At 41.4% G+C, this 27673-nt stretch overlaps 1 protein-coding gene across 1 annotated transcript in view; it reads left to right on the top strand.

The window, feature by feature from the left end:
• Positions 1 to 20655, top strand: part of KREMEN2 (kringle containing transmembrane protein 2) — a 41748-nt gene extending 21093 nt beyond the window's left edge. The window contains exons 3-8 of the mRNA XM_042470976.1: positions 419 to 543; positions 4113 to 4266; positions 7449 to 7781; positions 12734 to 12862; positions 16527 to 16599; positions 19495 to 20655. Of these exons, the coding sequence (XP_042326910.1) occupies positions 419 to 543; positions 4113 to 4266; positions 7449 to 7781; positions 12734 to 12862; positions 16527 to 16599; positions 19495 to 19789 (1109 nt within the window). The 3' untranslated portion in view covers positions 19790 to 20655. The remainder of the gene's footprint in view (positions 1 to 418; positions 544 to 4112; positions 4267 to 7448; positions 7782 to 12733; positions 12863 to 16526; positions 16600 to 19494) is intronic.
• The last annotated feature ends 7018 nt before the right edge of the window (positions 20656 to 27673 follow it).

Genomic DNA, 27673 nt, shown 5'->3' with positions numbered 1-27673 from the left:
CATTGGTTGTTTTCAGCCAGAATTGTTTTTGCATGGGAGAGTCCCATGTAGGGATGCATGCAGCCCATAGTTCATCTTTTTCCTGCATCTGAAACTGATAGGTAGAAATCAAATTCTATACATAAGATGTTAAACTGGTCTCGCTTCTTAGTGTTGAGGCCAGTGAATGTATCAAAGAATGGCGATGAATGTCAAGCACGTTGTTACATAGCATTTTTATTTCTTTAGTTATACTAATAATATGGGGTTTTTGACTTCTATGGATTCAGTGTCTTGAATCATTATTGCCAGCTTGCCCTGAGGCTCTTGTGGTTATGCTGCCCCCCTGTCTTAAAAGGACACAAATAATAATATTTCTATTGGCTTGACTTTGATATAGATGATAGTATAACTGGAATCTTTTGTTGTATTTTTCCAGTGCCTGGCTATGTTGGTTGCTTCCTGGACTCTGGGACACCTCCAGCATTGAGCGGAAGCAGCGGCACTTCCACCAAACTCACAGTGCAAGTTTGCCTCAGTTTCTGCCGCAAGCGAGGTTACAAGGTAAATCTCTCTCTCTTTCTGTTGTGGGCATCATAATGGGCTTATTTATTTTATTATTAGCAATCTTTTATGTTCTCTCCCCCCCCCCCCCAGATCAGTGTTGATACTACAGATTGAGGCTGGTTCACTGGACATTTCCCTTCCCACAAGAACAATGGAAGTTGTTGTTCTGCAAGAAAAACTTTTTCATTCCAAATTACTGTTCACAACAGATTTGTTGACAGTAACCTTCTTATTTTGTGTGCTTACTTGTATAAGAGCTTTATTTTCTGACTTTGAATAAGTGTCCTCAAGACAGCAAGACAATTCAGTATAAAACCAGTCTATGTTTTTGGTAAAGGACTGTAAGTACAGTATTGATACATGGCCATTTGGTTGTCGAGCATCTATATTGTTTAACAGGTCTTTGCTTCTGTGTCTTTAACCATTGGTATCTGCTGTTAAAGGCACAAAACCAGACTTTTTTTTGGTCATTTGACAAGTCTCGGGGTGACAGTTGTTTGCTCTCTCTTCTGTTTCAAGTCTCCTCCTATCTGTCCTCCTATCATTTCTGATACACAACATGTGCACCCAAATTCCAAATCAAATTGGAGGAGGGAGGTTATCTGAGGCGAGGTGGGTTTCTATGCAAAGCCAGTTAGTTGCTCAGAGAGTCACAAATCCCACATATTTTCACTACACTGCAAAGGTTGGGCCAGGACATTTTGCTGTCTGAAAAGGAGAAGGTACCATCCTCACCACCTTCTATTTAACATCTGAGTCAGCTACCTACTCTGCCTAATGATAGGGCTGGCTCTGCACACTCAGGGTAAAACCTTTGTTGGCTCATGTAATTTCAATAGCATAGGTGATGGGCTCAACAGTGGCTGGAGTAAAATGAAGTGTGTCAGTGCTAGAGAAAAGGCAGACAAAGTTGTCTTTTGTCTTCCAACCAGACACAAAGCTGGAACCTCCAAAGTAAGCTATCAAGAGCTATTATATTCCATTCTGGATGGCAAGATGATAATTACTTACCTGCCTCTCCCTATGAATTGCGGTAGGGACCAACAACAGAAAACATAACATAAATATATAACATCAGTTAAAGAATCGTATAAAACGAATACATATTAAAATAAATCAATACTTTGAAATTCATCATATAAAAATAATCCAGATAGGCCTGATGGAAGAGACTTGTCTTTACAACTGTTTTAAATTCAGAGAGATATCCTGCTGATGTATCTCTTCTGACAGGTCATTCCACAATCTAGGGACGGCTGAACAAAATGTCGTTCGGGTAATAGTCAGACTAGTTTTGGCTGACTGAAGCAGATGACCTCCCAGAAGGACCTGGGTGTATGGGGCAGGCTATATGGGAGAAAGTGATCATGTAGGTAACTTGGACCCAAACTATGTAGGCTTTCTCTGCCCTACCCTAGTGTAGTTTTTTGCGGGGTAAGTGCACTACACCAGCATAGCAGACTGTTCTGCTATGTAGCTATGCTCATGTAGCTATGCATTGGCCATGCTGGCTGGGGAGCTGCAGTCCAAAATAACTTTTCCAACTTCTGTGTTTCTTGCTAATCCGAGAACCAGAAATTACCCCAGCTCTCTCTTCTTGATCAACTCTTCCCCCTTCCATGCCTTCCTCCAACTGATAAGCCTGAAGAGTGTCAAATGCACACTTTCCCACTTTTCTATTTCCAGCCCATCAGCCTGATCCTTAGGTCTGAGTGGGACAGAGCTCTGTCATCTGAACAGCAAATTTGTTTTTCTTGTTCCAGGAAATCAGGTTTTTATGAGCGCAGCAAATCCATAGCTGTTACCCATTTGTTGCACTCAGTCTGCCTTTATGGTTGTGCTCCTGTTCTGGGGATTCTGCATTTTATGTCATGACACACACTTTTTAAAGGGTTTAAATATTTTTAGCATATGGGATAATGATGCTCAGTTTGTCCAATCCCCTTCGTCTGCCATTATGTGGTTTCCATTTAGTCATTCTCACAATCTTTCTTAGATGCAGAAGTCAAGGGCTCTTTCCCTGCTCTTCAGCTAAATTCAGTTAAGTTAAAATCTCCAAATTCTCCAGTAGCACTACTGGAATGTCCTATTCACTCCCAGGGCCTGCAAAAGTTACTTTGGGGGAGTATTACTTGCAAAAGTTCCCACCTAACACAAAGACTGGTGGGGGAATTCTGGAACCGATCGTCCAAAAAAGTATTGCTTACACACTTTGCCCATGACAGTAAAGAATTTAAGAAGAATGTAAATCAGTTTATTGAAATCTGGTATCCATTCTCCTTTTACAAACAAACCTCTCCCAAGCCATAAAACCAGCACATGACCGAAAATTCTTCTGGAAAGATATGACGAAATAATGAGAGACAGTGACAGTGAGAAGTTAATGAATTTAAGCTCTGATAAGATTTATGGTGGGATGGGAGAAGACCCCCCCCCCATTTGTGTAGTTTTAATGACTATCATATGTTATTGTTGATGATTTTGTAATATAATGTGTGTGTGTGTGTGTATGTGTGTGGGGTATTTTCCAATAATTATAAGTAAATCCAACCTTGGCTTCTCCTAACCAATTAGTACAAGGACACATAAGGTCACCCACAGCTTCTCGGGATGAATGTCCTGTGCTAGGAACCTTTTTTCCTCCAATTTTCTAAAGACAGTACTCTATTTTATTAAAATTATTAAGTTAATAAAATGCCTTTCATTGCAACACATTTGATTATATACATGGATGACTGTTTTGCAATAATTTGTGCTCCATCTCCTAAATTCATTTAGCTACCCAACCTCAAATGTTCAGTTATGGGCTAATAAGCAGTTATTGGCCATTACCGGTGCCATGAATGGGAATGCAGCTCCCACACACTCAAGCCACTGCATGATTTTTCTTTTGAAATGTTACTTTTGATTTACAATTAATTTTTAAGTGCTTTGCCTAAGGTGAGTCCTTCCACACTCCACCAGTCCAGACCTGTAATATTCATTAGCCATTAAAAGAAGCATTGATGGAGCAACCTTAAAATTCTCCCCTAAGGCTTAATTGAAATATTGGCCCTAATCCAGAGAAAGTTTCCAAAGACATAGCTATGTTAGCCCAGAGAAAGTTTGGCACAGCTTAATTCCCATTGATTTCAAAACTATTTGTTGTTGTTTTCAAATAGCTGACTTCAGATTTAAAATAGATATCCATACTGCTTATGGTGTGAATGTATAGTTTGACCTCAGGCAAATAGGTCTGTTTGGTTTTGTATTCTCTCAAAACCTGTTTGCCCTGAAATAAAAAGACATATGAGTAAGCCACTACTCAAGTACATAGTTGAGATCAGGGTTCAATTCCCACTTGGCCATGAAACGCACTGGGTGACCTTGGGCAAACCTCCTTTGAACAAATCTTGCCAAGAAAATCCCATGCTAAGGTGGCAAAGGACTTGGAAGCACACAACGCACACCCAAAAAGACATCTATATCTGTACCACAGGAAGTGAAGATTCTTTTAAACCATTATCATATTTTATTCACCTTCCATACAAACACATTACCCTGACATCTTTCTTTCTCTCCTAAAGTTTGCTGGTGTGGAAGCTGGGTATGCCTGTTTCTGTGGCCATGAAGGGGATGTCCGGCGTAGCCAGCCAGTGAGTGCTGTGGAATGTGACCAAGTTTGCTTTGGAAAGTCCAGTGAGCTGTGCGGAGGGGATGGCCGGATAGGCATATACAATGGTAAGGATGTGAAGACACAGAAATATCTTCATGCAACTTGTCCTTTTAAATAAAAAATAATGCAAAGATTTATGATATAGGTCTATCCATGGAGTTTGAGATACTGGTAATTCCTTTTCTCTTCACATAATACTAAAACTTGGATATTACCCAATCAAATAAGTGGACGGTAGGTTTAAGATTACCTTCAGGATAGTAATTCAGAGACAAAATTCAGGATATCTCTCTTTCCAGGGTTCACTACAGTGTGATGCAATGGTATGAACATTGGACTAGGACACTGGGAGACCAGGGTCCAGAACACACTGCAAAAATAATCTGGTTTGAGACCACTTTAACTGCCCTGGCTGAGTTCTAGGGAATCCTAGAAATTGTAGTTTATTGTGGTGCCAGAGCTCTCTGACAGAGAAGGCTAAATGTCTCACTAAATTACAGTTCCTAGGATTCCATAGCATTGAGCCAGGGTAGTTAAAGTGGTCTAAAACCAGATTATTTATACAGTGTGTTTTGAACCCAGGTTTTGAATCCTGGCTCTGCCATGGAAACCCACTGGGTGACCTTGGGCACGTCACATTCTCTCAGCCTCAGAGGATAGCAATGATAAACCCTCTCTGAAGAAACTTGCCAAGAAAACCCCATGATAGGTTTGCCTTAGGGTCCCCATAAATAACAAATAACTTGAAGACACACCACAAGAAGGCTTTTCAGAGTTCTTTTCAGGAGTGTGAAATCCCAGACACTCTAGGGAACAGTGATGAGCTACATTAGAATACAGAAGTTTAGCCCAAGAACAGGTAAATGAAAGTGCATTTCCCTATATTATTCCCAATTAAGACTAAAATCCTACATACTGTACATACGTATTGGGGAGAAAATTCCATTGAACTTAGTGTGGCTTAGATCTGAGTAGATATGCTTTGTTGTGCATTTGCCTAAGTTCAGATTTGTCACATGAGAGGACACTGAACATTGAACAGTGCCAAGAGGGATGGTCTGATTTAGGAATAGGAAGAATGCATTGCAAATGGGCGTGTGCACATTTTGGGGTTTGGAAAAGGAAAACTTTCCCAAGCTGCCTTCAAAGTGGATATCATTTTGCTCCTGTCCTTCCAGTTCCATGTTCTCAACATCTGGATTACATATATTTGTTTATTTTTAACCAACTGGTTTTTCAGATTTATTTTTTTTCAAATTTTTTTTTTTCCCCAGACATGGTGGGGCTATTCCCCCCCCCCCCCCCGTTGTTATTTTCAGAGATGTCAAAGCATGGTGTGTCAGACTCACAGATTAGTTTTAATTTCTTTTATATATTGTCTTATAAGAACAAAACAACAACCAGCAACAAAACTTGGCAGTTATTCATATAGTGATTTTCACAGACCACATACAATAATTTTAATCCAATTGTTAGTCCCAAGTGGAGTAGAACCATAGAATCAATGAGAACTTAATAATTTAATACTTATGTAAGTTCGATTTATTCAATGGGTCTACTTATTAGAGACTAACAATTAGATTTAGGGTATTGTTGCAGTCATATTTACAGTGCAGTGAGTTATGTGGGAGGCTGAGTAGACAGAGCCAAGCTCTGATCAAGGACTCATTTGGAGTTTCAACAAGCATCTCCAGTGAAATTGGTACTTTGGGTCCACAACAATATGTCTTGCCTTTCTCACAGCATTCTTACAGCACACCAATATAGCCTGGCACACAGTTTTATAATGACTCCATTAGGTATCATCAACCTGATTGTATAGCCCAATTTCTCAAACCATGGCTCCCTGGAGGCAGGTCACCAACCAGCCCAGCCCATGCCATTTTGCTGCCCAAGGAAAAGGATAAAATGACACCCGCTCCATTCCACATTCAGAAGCAGATTGGACTGGCAGTTGAAACCTGTTTTGTCATTGATAGCACAGCATTTTGTCAAATAGAGCTTGGAAGTGACTCATTACAATGAATTAGCTGTTTGCATTTAATTGCTTTTTGAAATGAGGGACAACTAAAACTATATTATAACTAGTAATGAGGGATCACTTCACTCCTTTTAAGTTATAGTCATAACTGTGTTAGTTCATTTATTGAGGTGTGTGGTCCCACAATATGTGTGTGTTTTGTAGCCCCAGGAAGCATTCTGATTTAAGAGGAAAGTAAATTGAGATTTATCATCATGACCCACTTTTTTTTTGCACTTTGCACAGGTAGGATATTCCTAGGATCCCACAAGGAGCTACTTTGTAGGTCCAACCTAGACATGTAGACAATGGAGTCTGGCAAACTAGATGACTGAATTCAGCCCTGCTTGGGTCTTCCCAACAGTATTTGGTTGAACATAATTCTTGGTTTGTTGTTAATGGTTTTGATCCACCATAGCTCATCTTATTTTCTTATGACTTTAAAACCTATGACTGTAACTTTTAATAACAGGTTTTACTTGGATAACCCTACAATACTGTATACTGTATAATGCTTTCTTTGAACAAATTTAAAGTAATGTTATACAACATTGGGTGAGTGGGTGAGATATCACTGCCCTCCCCAGATCTGTTGTGGGCTACCTCCTACTTCTGCCACATTGCTGAAATAGAACAAGGTGCAGGGGGAGTGTGTGCTGGTCTTTAAACCAATGTACACTTCCAGGAGGTTCCTTTTCATGAGCGAGTTCAGTTCAGCTTGAAAGCAAGGTGAACGAATGCACTGCACTCCTATTTTGCTTTATTTTAAAAGGAAATGTACAGGGTGTTCCACTGTTGTGGTGGCAAGTTGACAGTGGCAAGGGAACCATGGAGACTACAAAAAATTAAATTAAATTAAAAAATAAGTGGGGGCATATATATGCTCACCTTTTCACCCAATTAAATATTTGTTTATATGAGCAATTGATTTTTAAAAAGTGCTTCTAAAGGGGTGGGGGGATGTGGGTTTTAATGAAAGAAACATTTCCACCATTTATAGATGAGGTATATATTCATCCCAGCAAGACTTTCCATGAGTGAGGCATCCCTTCTTTCACCCCAGAGGAGAACTTCTTCTCAGACAGCACTCGCCTAATTAAACAGAGCACTTTTTTATTGCTCAAACTGTTTTAAACTCTCAAACCTGATCTATTAAACATCACAGCTCTCATAGTGATTGCATTATTATTTTGCTGCTTTCTCCTCTCCTGCCCCCCAATCCCACAGTCTCCCTAGGTGCCTGCCAGGGAAACTTCAGTGAATCGTCTGGAGTGATCTACTCTCCACAGTTTCCAGATGACTATGAGGCTGACAGCAACTGCAGTTGGGCCCTGCATCCTGCGGGCTATGATTCTGTGGAGCTCACTTTCCGGATCTTTGATGTACATGACCCCAATGACCGCCTGGAGCTGCGGGATGGACACAGCAATGTGTTGTTGGCCCAGTTTGATGGGCGCTGGAGGCCAGGGACTCCGCTGCTCTTTCCCACTGACTATCTGCTCCTCTCCTTCCAGTCAGACCAGCTTTTGCAAGCTCAGGGCTTTGCCATCTTGTACAGAGGTAGGCACCCAGACCTGACCCTGACACCCCAGTACATCTGTCTTCAGGTAGAGAAGCTGGACTAAAGCTTTTCCACGTGTGTTGAGTAAGACTGTGGTCATTCTCTCCATGGGAGATGGCATTCTCTGGCCTCTGAAAGGGATATGAGAGAAGGCAGAGAGCGGCAGCAATAAGGTAGACAATGGTATCCAAAATAACACGGTATCCAAAATAACAGCTGCTCTCAAGTTGATGTCCCTAAAGGGCAGTGAAGGGAATCCTGTGGCCCTCCAGATGGTGTCAGACTGCATCTCTCAGCATTCTTCACCACTGGTTGTCATAGGGTTGCTGAGAGTTGCAGTCTAACAACATCTGGAGAGCCAGACTATTCCCTCCCTGCTAAACAGCGACAGGAGGACTGTGAGAGATGTGTGAGAGATGAAAGCAGAGCATAGAAAAACTTCATTTGGGGGGATTACATCTCTCAAACAACATTCTGTCTGGGGGATTCTGGGAGATTAATTCCACTGAAATGGAACTTTCCCAGGCTGTGGCTCAGAGTAGGGCCGTCTTTGAACTCCTGGACTCAGCCCAGTGCTTGCCAACTCTTCCCTGGGGCTCAGAACATCGGAGTCTCTAATTATAAGCCTCTGGTTCCACACCTGCAAGGGGAGGCAGATGAAGGAAGACTGACTGTCCCTTTGAACTGGGGCCCTGGGAATGGGGAAGGTTTCGCTTGTCAGCTGTTGTGAAGCCTGCTAAATGTGTTACTCACACTGACTCGCCCTCACCCCCCACTCCCAAGCCTGTAGGTGCAGCACCTTTGAAATCACAACCCCATGCCCTCCACGCAACCCAACCAGGTAATTATGGGTAGGTTTCTTTTGACGCGTCCCTTAGAATCCCTCAGGCCCAGAGCCAAAAATGTTTGCGATGCAGCTGAGGTGAGTAAGGGTGCATGGAGCAAACTGTGGAGGGAGGGAAGATACAATGCAGGGTAAAGAGCAAGAAGTTAAATGCCAATGTCTTGGTACTTTGTTGTATAACAGAAGCAAATGTTAATAACATTGCTTGTTGGGTCTTTGGTTCTCTGGTGCTTCTGGATTTAGGGGCCAGAAACTTGGCAGATTTTCTTCTTATTAAACCATGTAGTTAGTAATGCCTAAGCTGCCACCATAATCTTCCTTTTCTTCTTCCTCCTCCTCATTTGCTCATTTATTTACCACTTCTTTGCCAAATGAGGGACTTAGGTTGGTTTATAGCAATGAAAACAAGTACATATAAACCACATGTAGATAAAATCATTCAAAAATAATTGTTAAAAAGCAATTGAGCTATTGTTGTTAACTACCCTTGAGTCAACCTCGACTCATGGCAACCCTGTGGATGAGAGATCTCCAAGCCCTTGGTATCCTCCACTACTCTGCTTAGGTCTTGTAGATTCAGGACCATGGCCTCCCTGATTGAGTCTATCCATCTTGCATGCAGTCTTCCTTTTTCTACTACCCTCTACCTTTCCTAGCATTATTGTCTTTGAGTCATGCCTTCTCATGATGTGTCCAAAGTACAACAGCTTCTATATAATCACCTTGGCGTCTTTCATGCCTGCCAAAACTAGCAACCTGAGGCTGCCAAAGAGTAGGGCCCTCCCACCTGTTTCTCACTTGGTAACTGATACATTTGATGGGGTGATGCATATGTGACTGCCCTATTATGAATCACCAGACAAGACCAAAGAGCGTGTAGAATTACATAAATATTTCTGCATCTTTATTTGTAAGTATATTTAGAAATAATGACTGTAATTGAAATAGAAACACATTCTTTCTCACCGTTGTGGGGAAGGTGTAGACCAGCTCACCTGTATCCCTGCTTAGGGTTTTCCTTAGTTACTACCTGATAGGCAATTTCAGGTTCTCTTCTCTTCATCTTCATTTTGCGTTGTTTTTAAACTGGGCTTAGAACAAACAGCTCTGCAAATAGAAGGTACTTTCAGAAAGAGCACTATCCTCTCACAGCTCTTTGAATAAAGGACTTCTGTAAAAGAGGCTTGGTTACTCTAACTATGACTGACAGCAGTTTTTAGGGACCAGGCTGAAAAGAGTCTTTCCTAGATCTGCTTGAGTTTTGTCAGCTTGGAAAGATTAGATTTGGGGGCTACAGTCATTGGAATCTCCCATGACTAGGGCCTGAAGAATTCAGGGAATTATAATCCAAAAAGTAGAATCATAGAATCATAGAATAATAGAGTTGGAAGAGACCGCAAGGACCATCCAGTCCAACCTCCTGCCATGCAGGAAATCCAAATCAAAGCATCCCTGACAGATGACCATCCAGCCTCTGTTTAAAGACCTCCAAGGAGGGAGATTCCACTACACTCTGAGGGAGTGTGTTCCATTGTTGGATAGCTCTTACTGTCAGGAAGTTCTTCCTAATGTTGAGGTGGAAGTAACTTTTCTACAGACTCTTTTTTATAGACTCTTCATCAAAAGTGCTCTCTTGTATAATCCTAATCCTCCTCTGCATGGTGAAAAACTCATGGATGTACTTCGTGGGAACTGACATTTTAATTTCTCACAATATTCTGGAGTTATGCTACTTCTGGAGCAAAAGCAGCTGGTGGCTTCTGTGTCAATGGAGCAATGTATCTGTTCTGCATTTTATGTTCAGCCTCAGGGGAAGGCAATGGCAAACCTCCTCTGAACAAATATTGCCAAGAAGACCCCATGGTAGGTTCACCTTAGGGTCACCATAAATTGGAAACAACTTGAAGGCACACAACACACACACACACACACACACACACACACACACACACACAAGCTGTTTAATTCTATTCCCCAAAATAGGTTCAGCACCTTGGCTAGCTCCTTTAAAATTCAGATAAATCCCAGAACAAATGTATTCTTCCTACTGAGCCACCAACCAGCATTGGCTGCAGGGGAAGGGATTTGGGGGAAACTGCCTGCCAGATTGAGTTGCAGCCCCCATGTGCTGATCAGGGTGCTAGATTTATTTAATTTCAAATGTGATGCAAGGTCAGCCCTGAGTGGCAGACCCTGATAGACTCCTAGTAGCTATATGAGGAGTCCATGTACTGATGCTGCAGACCTGGCCCTGCAGCATGAGATTCTTTTAACTGGTATTGGGAAACTTATGGATGCAAAACTGATTGTAGATACTTCCTTGTTTTAATCACCCTTCTTTCAGCAAACCTTGCATGGTCCTCCTTCTGCCCCTTTGATCCTCAGAACATCATCCTGTGAGAGAGATGGCCAAGATCAATGTTGTAAGGTGATACACTGAATGTTGCAACTTAGCCAAAATATGAACCCAGGTCATATTAGACACATTTTTCATTGCATTACCTTGTCCCTGCTCCTAAATGACAGGTTTTTTTTAATCTAACTAGACTAGATGTTAAATTAGACCAGTGAAGTGTTTTGAATTAATATCAACAGTAGTAGTTGGGAAGAGCACTTGGAGAAAAACACATTTAATGGGTTGTTGAAAATTAAGTCAGCATTCATCAGCGCTTAACCCCAGAATCATCACTGAGATATATTGCACTGAAGTACATGAGAAGAAACAATATAGAGGAAGACTGCAAAAATAGGCTTTATGGCTGGATGTGGCCAAAATACCCCAAAGGCACCAGATCTGACATGTCCTTGAAAGCTAAGCAGGGCCAGCCATGGTTAATGCTTAGATGGGAGACCACCAATGAATACCAGATACTCTGTTTCAAAGAAAGGAACTGATAAAATCATCTCTGAGGTATTTATTGCCTAAGAAAACCCTATGAAATTCATGGGGTCACCATAAGTTGACAGGAGACTTGAAGACACATATACACACACTGTGGATTGGCTTTCTGAGATCATTTGATACCCAGGACCAGAGATATCATGGATTGTGGTGCTAGACTACAATGCCATTGTGGTGCAGTGGCTTGAGTGTTGGACTAGGTTACGAGGAAACCAGTGTCTGAGTCCCTGATCAGCAATGGAATTATATACACACTCTCAACCTTAAAGAAAGGCAATGGCTATCTTCCTTTGAGTAAATCTTGCCAAAAAAATCCTATGACAGGATCACCATAGATTGTAGCTGACCTGTAGGCATGTAACAACAACAACAAAGCACTGGACTCTTGGTCAAACTTTCCTTCTCTGATTAGTGGTTTTGGAGGCACAAGAAGTGTAGGAAATCAATGTCTCTTCTTCAAGGTTTCATGGTTAAATGCTTCACCACACAAGACAGTTATGAAATTTGTGTGAGAAGCCTAAGGAAGGAATCCAGTCTGCATTCCACATATGCCTTTGGGACTATGCTCTGTAATCAGATCTGGAGTCTTTGTGTAATGAAAAATAACCCATGAGAAGTGTGTCTGTATCCTCACTGATAAACAATAGCCATCACTGTGTCAAGAGTGCATTGCAGTGTGTCTGCTATGCCAAACTGATGCAGTAAAAATCAAATGGCTGGTGTTACCATTTGAAATGCCTTTCTCTACAACTGTTCTGATTTGGCAGGTACGGTCCTAATTTATTCTCTGATGTCCCATTTTTCAGATGCATTTAAAATGTTCTGGTTTCTTTTCTCTCCCTCCTACTTTCTCTCTTTGTCCTAAGTTTATTTCAATGGCTAAAAACTCTGTTCAAACTGCAAAAGTAGTTTAAACTTCATTAACTCAGCACTGAGAGATGAGAGAAGGACCAGAGTCTTGCTCTTCCCAGTCGTCTCAGGCAAAAGCAAACTTCTGCAGCCTCTCCTAGCCTGTGTATTCTTCCTCATCAATAATGTTTGCCATCTTGACCACACTCTGATGTTTGGCCGCCTGTGTCCTGGTTTTCAACTGAGAAAATCTGAAAGATATGATAATATCTAAAAGTGACAGAGAGAAAATAAAGCACTGGCAACAAGATGGATTCAAAATCCGTTGTAAAGTCAATCTGTGATTTTCATTACAGGGGTGAAGGGTTCCTCAGTGAATTTGCGAACCCTTCCAGGTGATGGATCTCGTCTCGCCCCGACCTCCTCGGATTGGCTGAACTCCACCTGGACCTACAGTGCCAGTGACCCTGCCATTGGAGTGGGAGGTAAAGAGAAAGACTTTTGGTATTCTTGTTTCCTTGACACTAATCCAGTGGCTGGCTCAGGGTAAAACCCAGTCTCTGACAGATCCCTTTTCCTCCAGGGTGACGAACCTGTGGAGCTGGTGACATATTAGATGCTACAGAATGCTGATACCATTCTTTTTTTAAAGTGAGGTCTTATTTTGGGAGAGGAGGATTTAGAGGCAAGAAAGGCAGAATCTCTGTGTGGATGTGCTTAATCTCAGTTTCTACCTGTCATTTTTTATTTTAAACAACTGAACAGCGGTTTTCTGCCACACATTCAGAAGGTTCAACTTGCGTGTTTTCAACAGTTAGTATGTGACTGGCACCTTGTGGTCAAGGGGAAATTGATAATTAAAGGAGTCATTTAGAATGGAGTAAGGCAGCAATGAGAGCCAGGATGGTGTAGTAGTTTGAACATTGGTCTATGACTCTGGAGATCAGGGTTCAATTTCCCCACTTGGCCATAGAAACACATACTCTCAGCCTCAGAAAACCTGGTGATAGGGTCACCTTAGGGCCACCATAAGTTGGACTGGAAGGCACACAGCAACAACAACAGCAAGGCACCATATCTCATCTGGTCTTGGAAGCTAAGCTGGGTCAGTTCTGGTTGGCACTTGGATAGGAGACTGCCATACAGGTGCTGTATGCTAGAGAAAGGAACTGGCAAGATCATCTAAGAGTATTTCTTGCCTAAGAAAAGTCTATGAAATTCATGGGGTCACCAGTAAGATGACAGGTGATTTGAAGGCACATACACACACATTGCGGAGGGGAAACGGCACAGCCCTCTTCCTTCTAGTTCATTACTCTAAAATGCCTTCCTTCCCAAAACCACTTCACTTAAAAAAAAAAGCATTTGGACTCCTAAGCATATATTTGCATGTAAGCAAAGTAGGAACAATTGAGGAATACAGTTTTTGCAAATTCCAGTATGAACTGACCAGAGCTGTAACTCCCAGACTAATGTGTGAACTAGTTACCTACCTGCTTTTACAGTGCCAAATTGTTTCAATGCAATTTTGTAAAAAAGTATCAGACTACTGTATTCCTAAAATGTGCATTATGAGAGGAAATAGATTTAGGAATGCATGTTTTTATAGACAATGTTTTTTACATACATTTTAGCACTGGGGAGATAAAATTAGCAGATTAAGTGGAAACGATTTATATGTGAATGCACACAAAACTGATATGGAAAGCAGAAAAAACTTATTTGCAAATTACTATTAAGTAGCCAGTGCAGTGTAGTGTTGGACCAGGACTCTGGAGATCAGGGTTCAAATCCTTGCTTGGCATGGAAACCCACTGGGTGACTTTGGGCAAGTCACACTCTCTCAGCCTCATAGGAAGGCAAAGGCAAACCCCCTCTTAACAAACCTTGCCAAGAAAACCACACGATAGGTTCACCTTAGTGTCACCATAAGTTAGAAATTACTTGAGGGCACACAACAACAACAGCAACAATGACAACAAAGTAGTTTCCATTCTCTTCTTTTAAAAGTGGCACCAGTGCAGTTCTGTCACCAACCAGCAGAGGTCGCCACTTTCTGCCTTTCCAATACAGTGTTTTATTGTAGTCAGAGTTTGGCAAAAGAATGTAAGGATCCTAAACATAGCCTTATATTCTAGACAAGATTTTGTAACCCAGGGATGAAAGTCAGACTTTTCATACAGAAAAACAGAATTCGGTGGCAAAAATTACAATACGCAATTGTATCACAACTTACACGATCCCTATGGAATTCCTGCCCATGAAATTTTGGCAGTTTCAGTTCAAAGTTTCCCCATGCTTTGCCTGTAACTATATCATATCATATCATATCATATCATATCATATATACAAGAATGCATATGAGGAAGTAGACTTAAGTCTACGTAAGCTCATGCTGCCAATTTCTTTCTTTCAGTTAGTCACAAAGGTGCTACAAGATCTCTCCACATATATCCTATACAAGTGAAGCAAGTTTGTGGCTCTCTATTTATTTTGCATTTTCTCCACCTTAGCCCAGTATAATCTGAGAGACCTGGCAGGGCACTGAAAGCTCACCTACTTTTGGTTTCTGCCAGAATGGCTGCTCATCCCTTATGCTACTTGGCTCTTGCAACTTTGCTGGGCTATATAGATTCAAACCAATTTGGGCAGCAACAGGCACTAGGTGCATTTTAAAAAGTAGGGGTTTTCAGATTGTGGAGTGTATTTTCACTATACAGTCAGCTGCTTGCATGCCACCTGTATCATGCTGCCTACTTTGCTAAGGTTTCTCACCTGTCAACATTCAAAGTGTTCAAAGATAGAGAAAGAGAAAAGGGGAAGAGAGAGGTAAGGACTCTCAAACACAACACCTAGTTGTAAAGAGTTTACAGAATGACCAAATCTTTGTTTTAAATTATTCCTTTGGACCAATGCTGTATGTCTCCATTTTTTTTAATGCGACAACAGGGGCAATTCAGATTCCATGTGTAAATTATCCTTTCCTGCCTCTTCCTGCTGCCCTGAAGCTTTTTCTTGGGCCTATTAGGAAAAACTAAGAAGTGATTGAAATATTTCCCAAAGGGGTGAAATAGCAGCTTCGAGGGGTTGATTTAGATCTGAACATCCTTGAATGGGAGAGTGTTAGCTCTCTTTCAGTGGTGCAATCTTTAATCCAAATTACTCAAACAGACTGACCCTGCCCAAAGAATTGCTAAAAAAATCATCAAAGAAGATGGGAGAGGTGGGCTTAGATTTATAACCTCTCATCTATTTTGGCCCAAAGACTGGAAGAGATTGTCTCTTTGCCTTTTTGGACTCTCCCTGAGACAGTAAATACAGTAAAACTTTGCATGAAACACACAGGATGTCTCTCTCACTCTTTACTGAGTAGGTATGGGGCAGTGCTTTCCAAAGAAAACATACAATAATGTAAGCTGAATGTGACAACATCTTTATTGTTCTTGCAATGTTTGAAAAAAAGAAGGCAGGTTTCTTGCAAGTGGAATAAATCTTGATCATATCTTGATTAAAATTTGGTGGGGACACTCATAGGAAGAAGCAGCAGATAAAATTGCCTCTGTGGCTGTTGCCAGCAACTCTAGCCATGCCTGAATTAAACCAGAGCTTCTTTTTCTGGAACACAGCTCCTCAGATTCCCTAGCCAGCATGGGAAGTTACAGTTCCAAGAAAGAAAGAAAGAAAGAAAGAAAGAAAGAACGAGAAACCAAGAAAAAACATCCCACACACTTTTCCAACCTTTGATTTAAATTGTTGTCCTATTGGGAACAGAACAATGGCTTCCATTTCCTACTTATAAGTCTTATTTATAATATAAATCAATATATTTGTTGGAACTGGTGCAGGATTTTTTGAAAGGAACTGAGTGCTGGGAATGAGTATGTTCTTTTGGCTGCACAGCAAATGTAGTAAGAAGAGGTGAGCAGCTTTTTGCAATCCAGCACTCTATCAATGTATTGGACTGCAACTCCAATAATCCCCAGCAGCCAGCTCAAGAAAGGTGGGGGTTGAAGTCCACCAAATGGGGGCAGGTTGCTGAGTCAGTCAAGGCTGTTATAGAGTAGATAGTATTGATGGCTGTTTTCTGCAAGATTTTTTGGTTGAAGGTTCTAGTAAACCAATGCTACCTTCTCTTCCTTTGTAACACAGCTTGGGTGATGTACACGGCAACAGGGACCTTCATCCTAGCCATTATCCTCATCTCATACCATCTGCGCAAGAGGTAGGTTTGTGGGTGAAACACTAAGAGATAGGCACTCCAATACATTTGGAAGAAGGAGAACAAAGAGGCCTGGTGGATTCTGTTGGTCATTTCCAGCAGGACAATGACTTCTTAGGAGAAAGAAATGAGAAAAGTTTGTCATAGCCAGCAGCACAATAAAGTAGACAGGAGGGCCACAGAACTGCAAGAACACACCTGAAAGAAAGACCATTTGGCAATCCTAGGCAGATTTTCCTGGGTTTCTTGGGACTGTATCACACAAGGCTAAAAAGCAGAATTTTAACAGTATAAACGCATCTGTGACTGGTACTTATTACATGGCATCGTGTCCATCCTGTTGATGCTTTGCAATCCATTTGTTACTGTACTCAACTTTTTCATTGATGGGTAAAACACATCAATAGGCTCTCAGTCTTGCTGCTGTTCTGTTACTGCCTTTGTGCAATAGGTTCCTTCCGCTGCAGTTCCACTTTTCAAGCAATTACATGTATGAGTGGGGATAATTCTGCTCCTCTCTCCCTCTCTCCTTTGCCATTCACATCAATCACAGCTGTCAGCAGCTTTCCAAAACCAGCTGCTGTGTGTACATTCGCCCAGTAGCAGCTTCAGGAAGTGATTGGCAGCCATGATCACTCATTCGCTTCTTTCCTCCTGGAAAATGTTGTTTGACAGTATGGAAAACAGATCACATAACCATGAATTGCCAAAACACTATCACAGTGAAAAAGTGTGATAAGAAATTATGCCAAACCGGTATGCTTCCATTCTTAAACTATCATAATTGTGGCAGGACAGCAGGCTGGTGAAAAGAAAATTAAGCAGAGCTTGGAAAACTAATTGTTTGGGACAGTAACTCCCTCAAATCACCAGCCTGTATAGCCATGCAATTTGGGAGATTCTGGAACTTGTAGTTTTAAAAAAAGCAATGTTTCCCAACCTATTCATAAACTGAGTGTGGAGACCTAGTGCAAGGCAGCTGGTTCAGGCAACAGATGCTCTGTAGATCTGGGGAGGAATGGAGAACAGATCTGTGCATACTCCATCATGTTCCCTGGAACCTCTAATCTAGTCTGCTGTCCTCCAATGAAGTGGAAGATGTGGTCCTATCATCAGAAGTGTTGAAATCAGAGTCTGTTTCCATGTTGGTTAACTTCAGCATATGAAACATATATGCTGGTAGGGATATTGTGGGATTTGTAGTTTTTAAAAAGCAATTTTGCCAAGATCTGGGATTAAACATATTAAAAAAGTGACTCAGAGGCAACTGAGTTCATAGTACAGTAGTAGCAGGAGGAGGAAAAGTAGAAAGATATCTATACAGAGGATTATTTGTGAATGGACAAAGAAGGAAAGAGGATAAATATTAGGATGGTAATTGCACTGGATTTAACCATTCAGTCTTACAATTGCAGATAGATACAGTTTTTCATGTAAAATGCTACAGCCCTTTTAGTGCTGTAGTTGTGATGACAATGATGGGTTGGCTCCAGATCTAAGTACTTCCAGATGAGGTTTTTACTGTACAATTATCCTCCTTCATTTGAGGGATTTTATGGGGAGGTCCAGATGTTGTCCATAATCATCCTATCTTTCTCTACTGCTTCTTCCATCTTTTTTCTTGTTTTGCCACAACAAATCTATTCAGGAGGAAAAGATGAAATAAGTGCACAATGGCTTAGATCCACCCTTAGTCAGACTTACAGCAACTAGTCCCAGCCTAGAACAACCTGAGTGTTCCAGTTCAGTCAGGATGAAAAAGGAGAGCAATGAGGTGAAAGCAGCTTAAAAACTGAAGGGCTGATTTCATCTGGCAGTGAAGTGATAGCCTCAGACAGCAGATTCTGTGTGGCAGCCTCCTGGCTGATCCCCCTGAACTTCCTGGCAATTTCCTTTATTTTGAGGGCATAATCAACCCTCCACATTTGTGGCTTTGACTTTTGCAGATTTTATTGTTAACAGATTTGATGAATATGTTCTCTCTGGGAATTTTGAGGTCTTCCAGTGTGACTCTGTGGCCAACTTTCACCAGAAGTTGGACAGGAGGACCTAGAGATTCCTAAAGACAACATTTCTCTAGATCCTCCAGCACAATTCTGTAATCAACTTCTGGCTCATGTTGATCATAGAATTGTGCTGGATAACCGAGAGAGTCCTAAAGAGGTGTTTCTCTGTTAAAAAATAAAATAGTGTTATTTTATTTGTGGCTTTTCCACTTTTGCAGGGGTCCTGCATCCTTAACTCCAGCAAATGTGGAGGGCCCACTATATACCACACAACATGTCTTGAAGCCTTTAAAACATTTTGCTGTATAAAGTCTGGTGAATATTATCCCATTGAAAGTTTCGTCTGCTAGTCCAGCTAGTTTTTGTACTTCGGATGGAAAGAGGATTACCAGGTGAACAACAAGACAGGGCTTCTGTGACTTTAATGATTGGGTAAAATAGGGAATTTCAGCAGGTGGAACATGCATGACAAATCCTGCTGAATTTCCTGCATCTGCTCAATTACAAAGAACAAGAGCTGTGACTCGTTTTTCACCTGGCAACCCTAGGTAGGAGGGAGATGCCATCTTTTCTTTCTCCTCAAGCACCAAATGTCTTGGGCCAGCCTTGCTGTCAGGACAATTTCCTCATCATAAAGGGGAATTTTGAATGTACAAAAAGGGTTCAGCCAACACAGCCCATGCCTTTAAAAGCTCCTAGCCAAGAAATTGCCAATGGGCAATAATCCAAAGAACAGAAACGTTTGGTGGGACTTTGTGTGTTTTCATCTAATTTAATTGTGAAGGATAGGCCTGAAAGGACTCTTGCAAGCGATCGTCATATGTTCAGGATGTTATTGCTGGGCATACATTCATCACTCACTTGATTATGTTTCTTTTGCCTTCCTTTCCAGGACTTGCCTTTTTGTGCAGAAGAAGACGGGCAGTTCTCTAGTCCCTTTCTCCTCCAAAGGTCCACGGAGCCGCTGCCAGTGCCTTGGGGGTGAGGCATGGGCTGTGGCCTACCGACATACCCGTGTGGTGATTTGCACCACGCGTGGTGCCCCGCACCATCGCCCTTTGCACAACAGTGGTGGGGGTGCCGGGGATGACGAAGCCTCTTCAGACTGCTCCTGCCTGTGCCACAGTTATGAGAACCTTTCTTCCACCAACCAATCCTCTCTCAAATCTCTCATCTCCACCATATGAGGCAAGGCATGACTGTTCTCAACTCCCACCATCACCTCCACAGTTGCCAGCTCCCGCTTTTATTTGCCAAGCCTATAAGGTGGAACATCATCAGATCACAAGGGACCCAGGGACTGGGACCTTAATAACTGGATCCACTCTTGGTGAAATGCAAGGGAGCTGATCCATAATGGAAGGCAGTGCCCATTGTGGCATTCATAACAACATTCCAGAGGAATGGAAGCTCACTTTTCCACAGCCATGCATATCAATAATCCCTACAGACCAAACTGGCTTCTATTGGTGGGTTTCTGTGGGGCAGGAGAGGACAGAGGTGATGGGGACCATATTGCCACATCCTTTGGACGGGACAGTTCAATTGAAAGAAAAAAAGGTGCTGGAATTTTGTAAAGATTCCCTGTGGGACAAAGAAGGTTGGTAGTCATTCTGGAGTCATGCTCCATGAAAACATGGGGAAATTTAGGACTGTGTGACATATGAGGCACATACTCTGTAATGCATGGTGTTAATACCTCACAAAATAAGATTTTGTGAGATACAAAGGCCTGAGAATGGTGAAACCACATCTCCAAAGTGATAGTTGGCACCAGAAAAAGAGTGATTAATCTACAGATACTAAAAGGGGGTCAGGAAATGGTGTTTTTATGCTGAACCCATCACAAGTATCTTTTTAGGGATATTTGGGTACAAAGATTGCCTGAAAGCCATGGGACACTTGGAAGGGTTAATCACTTGGCTCTCATGGGGGCTCTGTAAGCACATCACAGAAGAAGAAGGAGAGGTAATGAAAACCAGCCTCTTCTCTTCTGAGTCCCACAGGCTAAACATTCATTTTGGAACATTAAACCTTCATTAAATTATTTTCATATCAGCGAAGATGCTTCTCTGTTATTGTCTCTACTACTCAGCAGTGCTAGGCTGGGATGCAGATACCAAAATGTCAAAGCTTTCTTACTTTTCTGGATCAGACAGAAATGGAACATCCTTTTATTCCCAAGGCAGAGACAAATACGGGATTGCTTGGCCTCAGTGGAGGTTTCCCATTGTGGATGAATTCTGGGTGTTCCTTTCCAAAACAGGTGTAGAAAGAGACAAGCCAAAATGATGAGGGAGTGGGATCAACTCCCCAGTTTTAAGGCTTGATGAAATAACAGGCAGGAGGGAAACAACAAAAGTGGATAAAATTCTGCATGGAGTAGGAAAAGCAATGCTGTCATAATAGTAAGACCTGGGATTGTGCAATGAAACTGAATGGTGGAAGTTTCAGGGAAGTCCTTTTTCACACAGTGCTTATTTAGGTCTAACTACTCACAGTATGTTAGCCAATTTTGTAGACTTTGTAAAAGTTAAGTACCAGATTCAAGAGGGGGGCACTGCAGTCATTATTAACTGCTGCATGCAGAGAATCGGGTTTAAAGCCTTCTTCCCTGGCAGTGATTTTATTGAATTCCTAATCACCCCCTTCACAAAGCAATTACTATTAGGAAGAAAACTCCCATTGGCACTTCTGGGAGGCCTCTTCCTAATGTGAGCTGTTTTGGCAGTGGAGAGAAGCACTTAAACTGTCCCATACCTGTCCCACTTTAAATTTTACTCCCATTAATTTTTACAAACCATGTTGTAGTTGGTAATAATGTCATTGATGCTGTGTGTAATTAAAGTCCTTAAACATTCGAATTTTCTACAAGATGTAGGCTGCTGCCACATTGAGGATTTCATGCAGTTTGACACTGCTTTAACTGTCATCACTCCATCTGATGGATTTTTGGAATTTGTAGTTTGTTGTAACACCAAAACTCTCTGGAAGAGATGGTTAAATATCTCACAAACCTTAGAATTCCTTAGCAATTAGCCATGGAGTTAAAGCAGTGTCAAACTGCACTGATTCTGCAGTGTAGATGCAGCCTTAGTGTAGACAGTTGTGAAAGTGGTTTAGATACTGTATATAAAAATTGACCCTCAAAAAACAGCCGAAATCCACAGGTCAATGTAACTACTGTACTGTACTTTCACACTTATATAAAAAAGGAACCATCCCCTGGTAAAGGCAAGAGTGAAGTCTGTCCTGGAAGCATTGACTGCCCTCTATTCTCTCATCCATCCAGCCTTTAGTGTGAGCATAAACAGTTATGCCGACTGGAATTTTGTATGCTCTTTGTCATTATTTCACTTTGCTTCATCCTTTAGATTCTTTGTTGCATGCCCCTAAGTTTTACCCTTGACTTTTCCATGGGTCATAGTAAAATCCATAATTTTGTACTGTATCTTCAGTCAAAGGAGTAACACAAATCATACACACACACACACACACACACACACGGGGGGGGGATGCAAATACAGTATATACACACAAACACACATGCTATTACAGGTTGAGTCGCTCTTATCTGAAATACTTGGGATCAGAGGTGTCTTCGATTTAGGATGCATTTGGATTTTGGAATATTTGCATACACATGACATTTTGGAGATGGGACCAAAGTCTAAACATGGCATTCATTTATGCTTCATATACACCTTATAAACATAGCCTGAAGGTAATTTTTCACACAATAGTTTAAGACAAAAATGAAGTTGAACCATCAGAAAGCAAAATTGTCACTGTTTCAGCCACTCATGAAAAAGTTTTGGATTTTGGAGTATTTTGGATTTCAGAATTCTGGATAAGGCAGACTCAACCTGTACTGTATCTGGGAATTTCTTATAACTCCCTTCCAAGATACTGGTTTTTATTTTCTGAAAGCACCAAGCTATATATAAGTTTTATGAAGGAGGGATGAGAAAGCTTCATAAATTATTCCTTTTTGCCATATTGTGGTTTTAAGACTGGAAAACTGAGACAGTTTGGAAACCTCAGTTACTTCAGAGCCCAACCCAGCATAATATTCCTGGAGCTGCTTCATTAATCATTTTCTGACTGTATTGAGGCTCAGTAGCTATGAGTGCCAAAGAATCAAAACCCAATTTCCTGAAGATTAATTCACAAATCTCTCCCCCCCCCCCCCAATTCTGTTCAGAGTTTTCTCTCACCTCCTCGGTTGCACATCCTATAACCAATTCCTTTAGCACATAGTCCAGTTTTTAAAAATAGAAAGAGATAATTTATATGATAAAATAAACTGGCTGCAAGCCAACCTCTGCCCAAATATACAAAGCCAAGGTACACGAGAGCAAGCTCAATAGCATATGCACGCATTTATCCTGAATTGATTCAAGATGACTTAACTCCACCATATGCCAAATCTTGGTCCCATAAATTATCTGAGGTATATTTGTGGCAAAAAATCATACAGCAGGCATAACCAAGTTTCCATCTTCAGCCCTGGACAATTTTAATGTTCCATGCATAGAACTTTAGACTTTTAATTTAACAATCAACCAGTGGCTATTCTATTTTGAGGGGAAAAAACATCCTATATTCCTCTTGATCAGGACCACAACACCTCATTTCCATCCCTGAAAAATCTGCCATAAGGATAAACATAGCAATTACACCCAAGGCTGCTGCCACACTGCAGAATTAATGCAGTCTGACATCACTTTAACTGGTATGACTCCATTCTATGGAATCCTGGGATGTGTAGTTTGTTGTGGCACCAGAGAAGGCTAAATGTCCCACAAAACTACAAACATTAGAATTCCATAGCATTGTGCCATGGCAATTAAAACAGTGCCAAACTGCATTAATTCTGCAGTGTAGATGCAGCCCAAGTGAGAAGGTACATACACAGACTCACAACCAGTCACTTCACTTGGATACAGCAGGCCCAGCATTAGTTTCCACAATAACAGAATTATTGGGAAAGTTCTCATCCATCATCCTGGACTAATATTCAGATTATAAAACTTATTAAAAATGGGTCTGAAGTCTTGGGCACAAGATGGATGCAAAGCAGTGTAGAGGGTGTGCCCTGCCCCAATGCCACAAGGATTGGGCAGTGAGGTGTGGGGGAGGAAGCTAACTAAATAAATCTATAGAACCACTGTAGAGTCTTGGCAAGTTGCAGCAAGAAATCAATGAAGCATTACAAATTATAGCAAGCTGTTGGTTTCCTTGCTGAGCTGGAGATTTGCAGTCAACCCTTTTCCTCTTGCCTTGAGCTGAGCCTAACAAAACTGGAGATTGCACACCCTTGTTTCCAAACTGGAGATAAACTATAAAGACTGGAAATGCAGGGCCAGGCCCTGGGATCTGGTGACCCTGTTGTTGTTGTTGTTGTTGTTGTTGTTGTTGTTGTGTGCCTTTGACCCTATGGCAAACCTATAGGGTTTTTTTTTTTTTGACAAGTTTCTTCAGAATGGGTTTGCCATTGCCATCCTCTAAGTCTGAGAGAGTGTGACATGCCCAAAGTAACCCAGTGGGTTTCCACATCTGAGCCAGGATTCAAATCCTGGTCTCCCGGTGTCCCAGTCAAGTGCTCAAACCACTATACAACCCAGATATCTACCAAGTTGAGGGCATAGAGAATCTCCTGTTGTAAAACCTGAGTTAGGGACACATAGTGAGGTGGTCATGTTTGTGGACAACAGAAAACGAGGGTGGTGAGAACAAATAGTTTGTAAAGAGTTCCAAACGTATTTCCCTAGACTGGGGAAAGTGGCAGAAAATGGTAAGTGGAAACTGAATGGAAATGAGTGTGAAGTGATGGCTACTGGGGCACAGAATCCCAACTCCATATATACACTGATGAGATGTGAGCTGGCAGCAACTGGCCAAAGGATCTGGAAGTCATGATGCCATTAAGCCTACAAGACAGCCATTGCCAGAATTTCACTGATCTATGAACATTCTAGATCTGCTTATATTTGTGGGTACATAGAAGGAAGCTCACTTTTGTTGCAGTTGTATGAATGACACTGCAGGGTGATCAGTGCAGGGTTAGTATACCAATGTTTGGCTTATATGCTCAGAGGACCTGTTTTGCTTGTCTCCATTTGAAAATGAACCAGCTCAACGAATGGGGAATGGATCTACTGGAACATATAGTTCCTAAATGCCTTATAATGGCATGGCAACTGGGATGGGGATGATGGGTATCTGCCCCCAAAAGGGCCAACTCTCAGACTCTCAATTGTATATCTTTACATTTTAGGATATTTTCTAGTTCTTTCATAGCCGTTCTCCACATTTTTAGTCTTCTTATGATTTCTTGACTGCAGTCCCCACTCTGATCAATGTATGAGAATTATTTTACTATTTCTATTTCCTCATTGTCTAGGTTGAACTTGTGTAAATTCTCTAGTCATTATTTTTCTTTTGTTCAACAATAAGCCTGCCTTTGCACTTTCCTCCTTGATCTTCCTTAGTAGTTGTTCCAAGTCTGTGATGTCTTCAGCTAGTAGTATGGTGTTGTCTGCGTATCTTAGATTGTTGATATTCCTTCCTCCTATTTTCCTTCCTCCTTTTTCTGTGTCCAGTCCTGCTTTTCGTATAATATGTTCTGCATACAAGTTAAACAGATTGGGTGAGAGGATGCAGCCTTGTCTGACCCCTTTGCCAGCTGGAAACCATTCTGTTTCTGCAAGTTCTGTCCTGACAGTAGCCTCTTGTCCTAAGTATCCTTTTTATCTTAAGCCTTTCCTCTTAAATAAGCCTAATTTTTTTTCTTGACAGAAAATAGAAGTGGGTATGGGAGAAACAGTCTGCTTTATCAAAACCAGAACAGAGTCCCTGAAGACTTTTAACTTTGACCTCATCTGCTGTTATTTCATACTCTCCAACTTCGCCAGTTTGGGAGGGACAGTCCTGGTTAAACCTTGGTTGTCCCACTTTTTAAGCTGTTTTTTAAATGTCCCAGTTATTCTCTCCTCCTCAGACTTTCCCCTTCCATCCTCAGCTTACTTCAATTGCTGCAAACTGAAGTGTGAAAAAGTAGTTTGCACTCAAGGTAACTCAGCAGGATGGAGAAGCAAGGAAGGAGCCAAAAATTGCCCTTCCCAGGAGCCTCAAGCAAAAGCAATCTGCTGCACCTCTCTTAACTTATGTATTCTTCTCCATTATAAACTTTTCCTATCTTGACCACACTCTGATGTTGCTTGGCCACACCTGTCCCAGTTTTAATACGTGAAATGTTGGAGGCTATATTATTTGGGGTGTAGGATACCAAAGAAACAGCTTTTGGTTGTGGTTAGTGCAAGCCTTCGCTAAAACCTTGCTTGTTCAATGGGATTTTCAAAAGCATGATTGCAAAGAAAAATAGGGTGAGGTGGAGACAAAGGCAAAAGGGAGAAGGAGGATGTAGGATACTAAGGTGGGTTAGAAATATGCATCAATATGGCCATATTTTGTTGATGTTGAGATCTATAAAGTACTCATTCAGCAATAGAAAACAGTGAGATCTTCTGACTGTGGAACAACAGATGGTGAATATTTATCTTTCCAACCTTGGTGTAGACATCCCACCAAAGCCTTGTGTTCTGCGACAAAAGGGCTCCCTGAACCCAATTCATTAAAAAAAAAAAAGGACTACTAAGACTTCTCAAATAGACTGGGTTACAGGTAAGGTCAATTTTCTGAAGAACTGGTTTGAAAAGTAATCAGATAACTTTATCATCCGGCACACTTGTAACTGATATTGTGAGCTAAGAAACCCCAACTCTGAACTCCTTTGGTCTCTTTCACACTACACAGTTTTTCCACTTTGATGCCACTTTAACTGATTGGCTCTATAGTAGGGAATCCTAGGATTTATAATGTCATAAGTAATTTAGAATTCTTGCCTACCGTACTAAAGAGCTCCAGTGCTTCAGGAAACCACAAATCCCAAGGTTCCATAAAATGAAACCACTGCAGTTAAAGTATCAAACAACATTATTTGTGCTGTGTGAAAGGGTCCACATCGATTCCAGTTTAAGTGCCTGTAGAAACCTGGGATTTGTAGTTTGGAGAGGGATGTTTCAAATTCTCAGCCCGTGAACTCTAGTGTCTTGCCAAACTATAAATCCTAGGATTCCATAGGATGCAGCTGTGACAGTTACAGTGGAGTCACAGTGCTATAATTATGTAATACACAAAGGCCCTAATTGTACCAGGAAGCTTGCTATATGGAGTGTCTTTCTTCAGTCTGATGCCTTTTTAACTGATGTTATTTGTTAATTGTTGTTCCTTGCTTTGATCCATGGAAGATGCAAGTAAGATATTTATTATTGTTATTTTTGTTGTTGTTAAATACCTTATCAGTCAAAGAAATGGGAACACTTTATCCAATCCTGAGCATTAAAAACAAAAACTTTCCAGCAAAGGCCCCGCTGCCCACAGTGAAAAATAAAATTAACACAAAGTTTAGCTGTATCCAGAGATAACTGAAAGGTCCCCAAAGCGACTTGCAACCAGGAAAATCCACATGCCAGGCAGAGGCAGTCAGACCGATGAACAATAAGTGTTCTTTCCCAACCTGGTGGTCAATAGGCTTCTTCTGTGTCACATACATGGCTTTTTTCAGAGGCTGGGCTTATCTCTCTCAGTCCAGGAAAGTTACTCCTTTAGTAACACCTGCTGGGACCAAAGATCCAAAGAGCCTTGCAAGATAGCTGTGAAGGAATAGCAAGAACACTGGCTATCTCACCTGTCTGTTGCAGTCAAGCAGATAAGACTCTGGCAGAGTAAAACACCTACAGTTTTAAAGAAAGAAAGAAAGAAAGAAAGAAAGATCTCTCTCTCTCTCTCTCTCTCTCTCTCTCTCTCTCTTTCTGCAGTCCTGATACTAAAATGCTAGGTGAGATCCATTAAATAAAAATATTAAACATTAAAAAAACACTCCGTCCAGAGCACAGAAGTGTGCCAGATTTCACACCACTTTTTCTGCATCTATGAGCATCTGTGTATTATGAGCACCTATGAGCAACCTGCTTAACACCAAGTTCAGCTCCTGGCTTGGCCATGGA

The sequence above is a fragment of the Sceloporus undulatus genome, chromosome 6, assembly GCF_019175285.1.
Source record: "Sceloporus undulatus isolate JIND9_A2432 ecotype Alabama chromosome 6, SceUnd_v1.1, whole genome shotgun sequence".
Lineage (NCBI taxonomy): Eukaryota > Metazoa > Chordata > Lepidosauria > Squamata > Phrynosomatidae > Sceloporus > Sceloporus undulatus.
The sequence above is the reverse complement of the archived record's forward strand: the minus strand, read 5'-3'. Positions and strand labels throughout refer to the sequence as shown.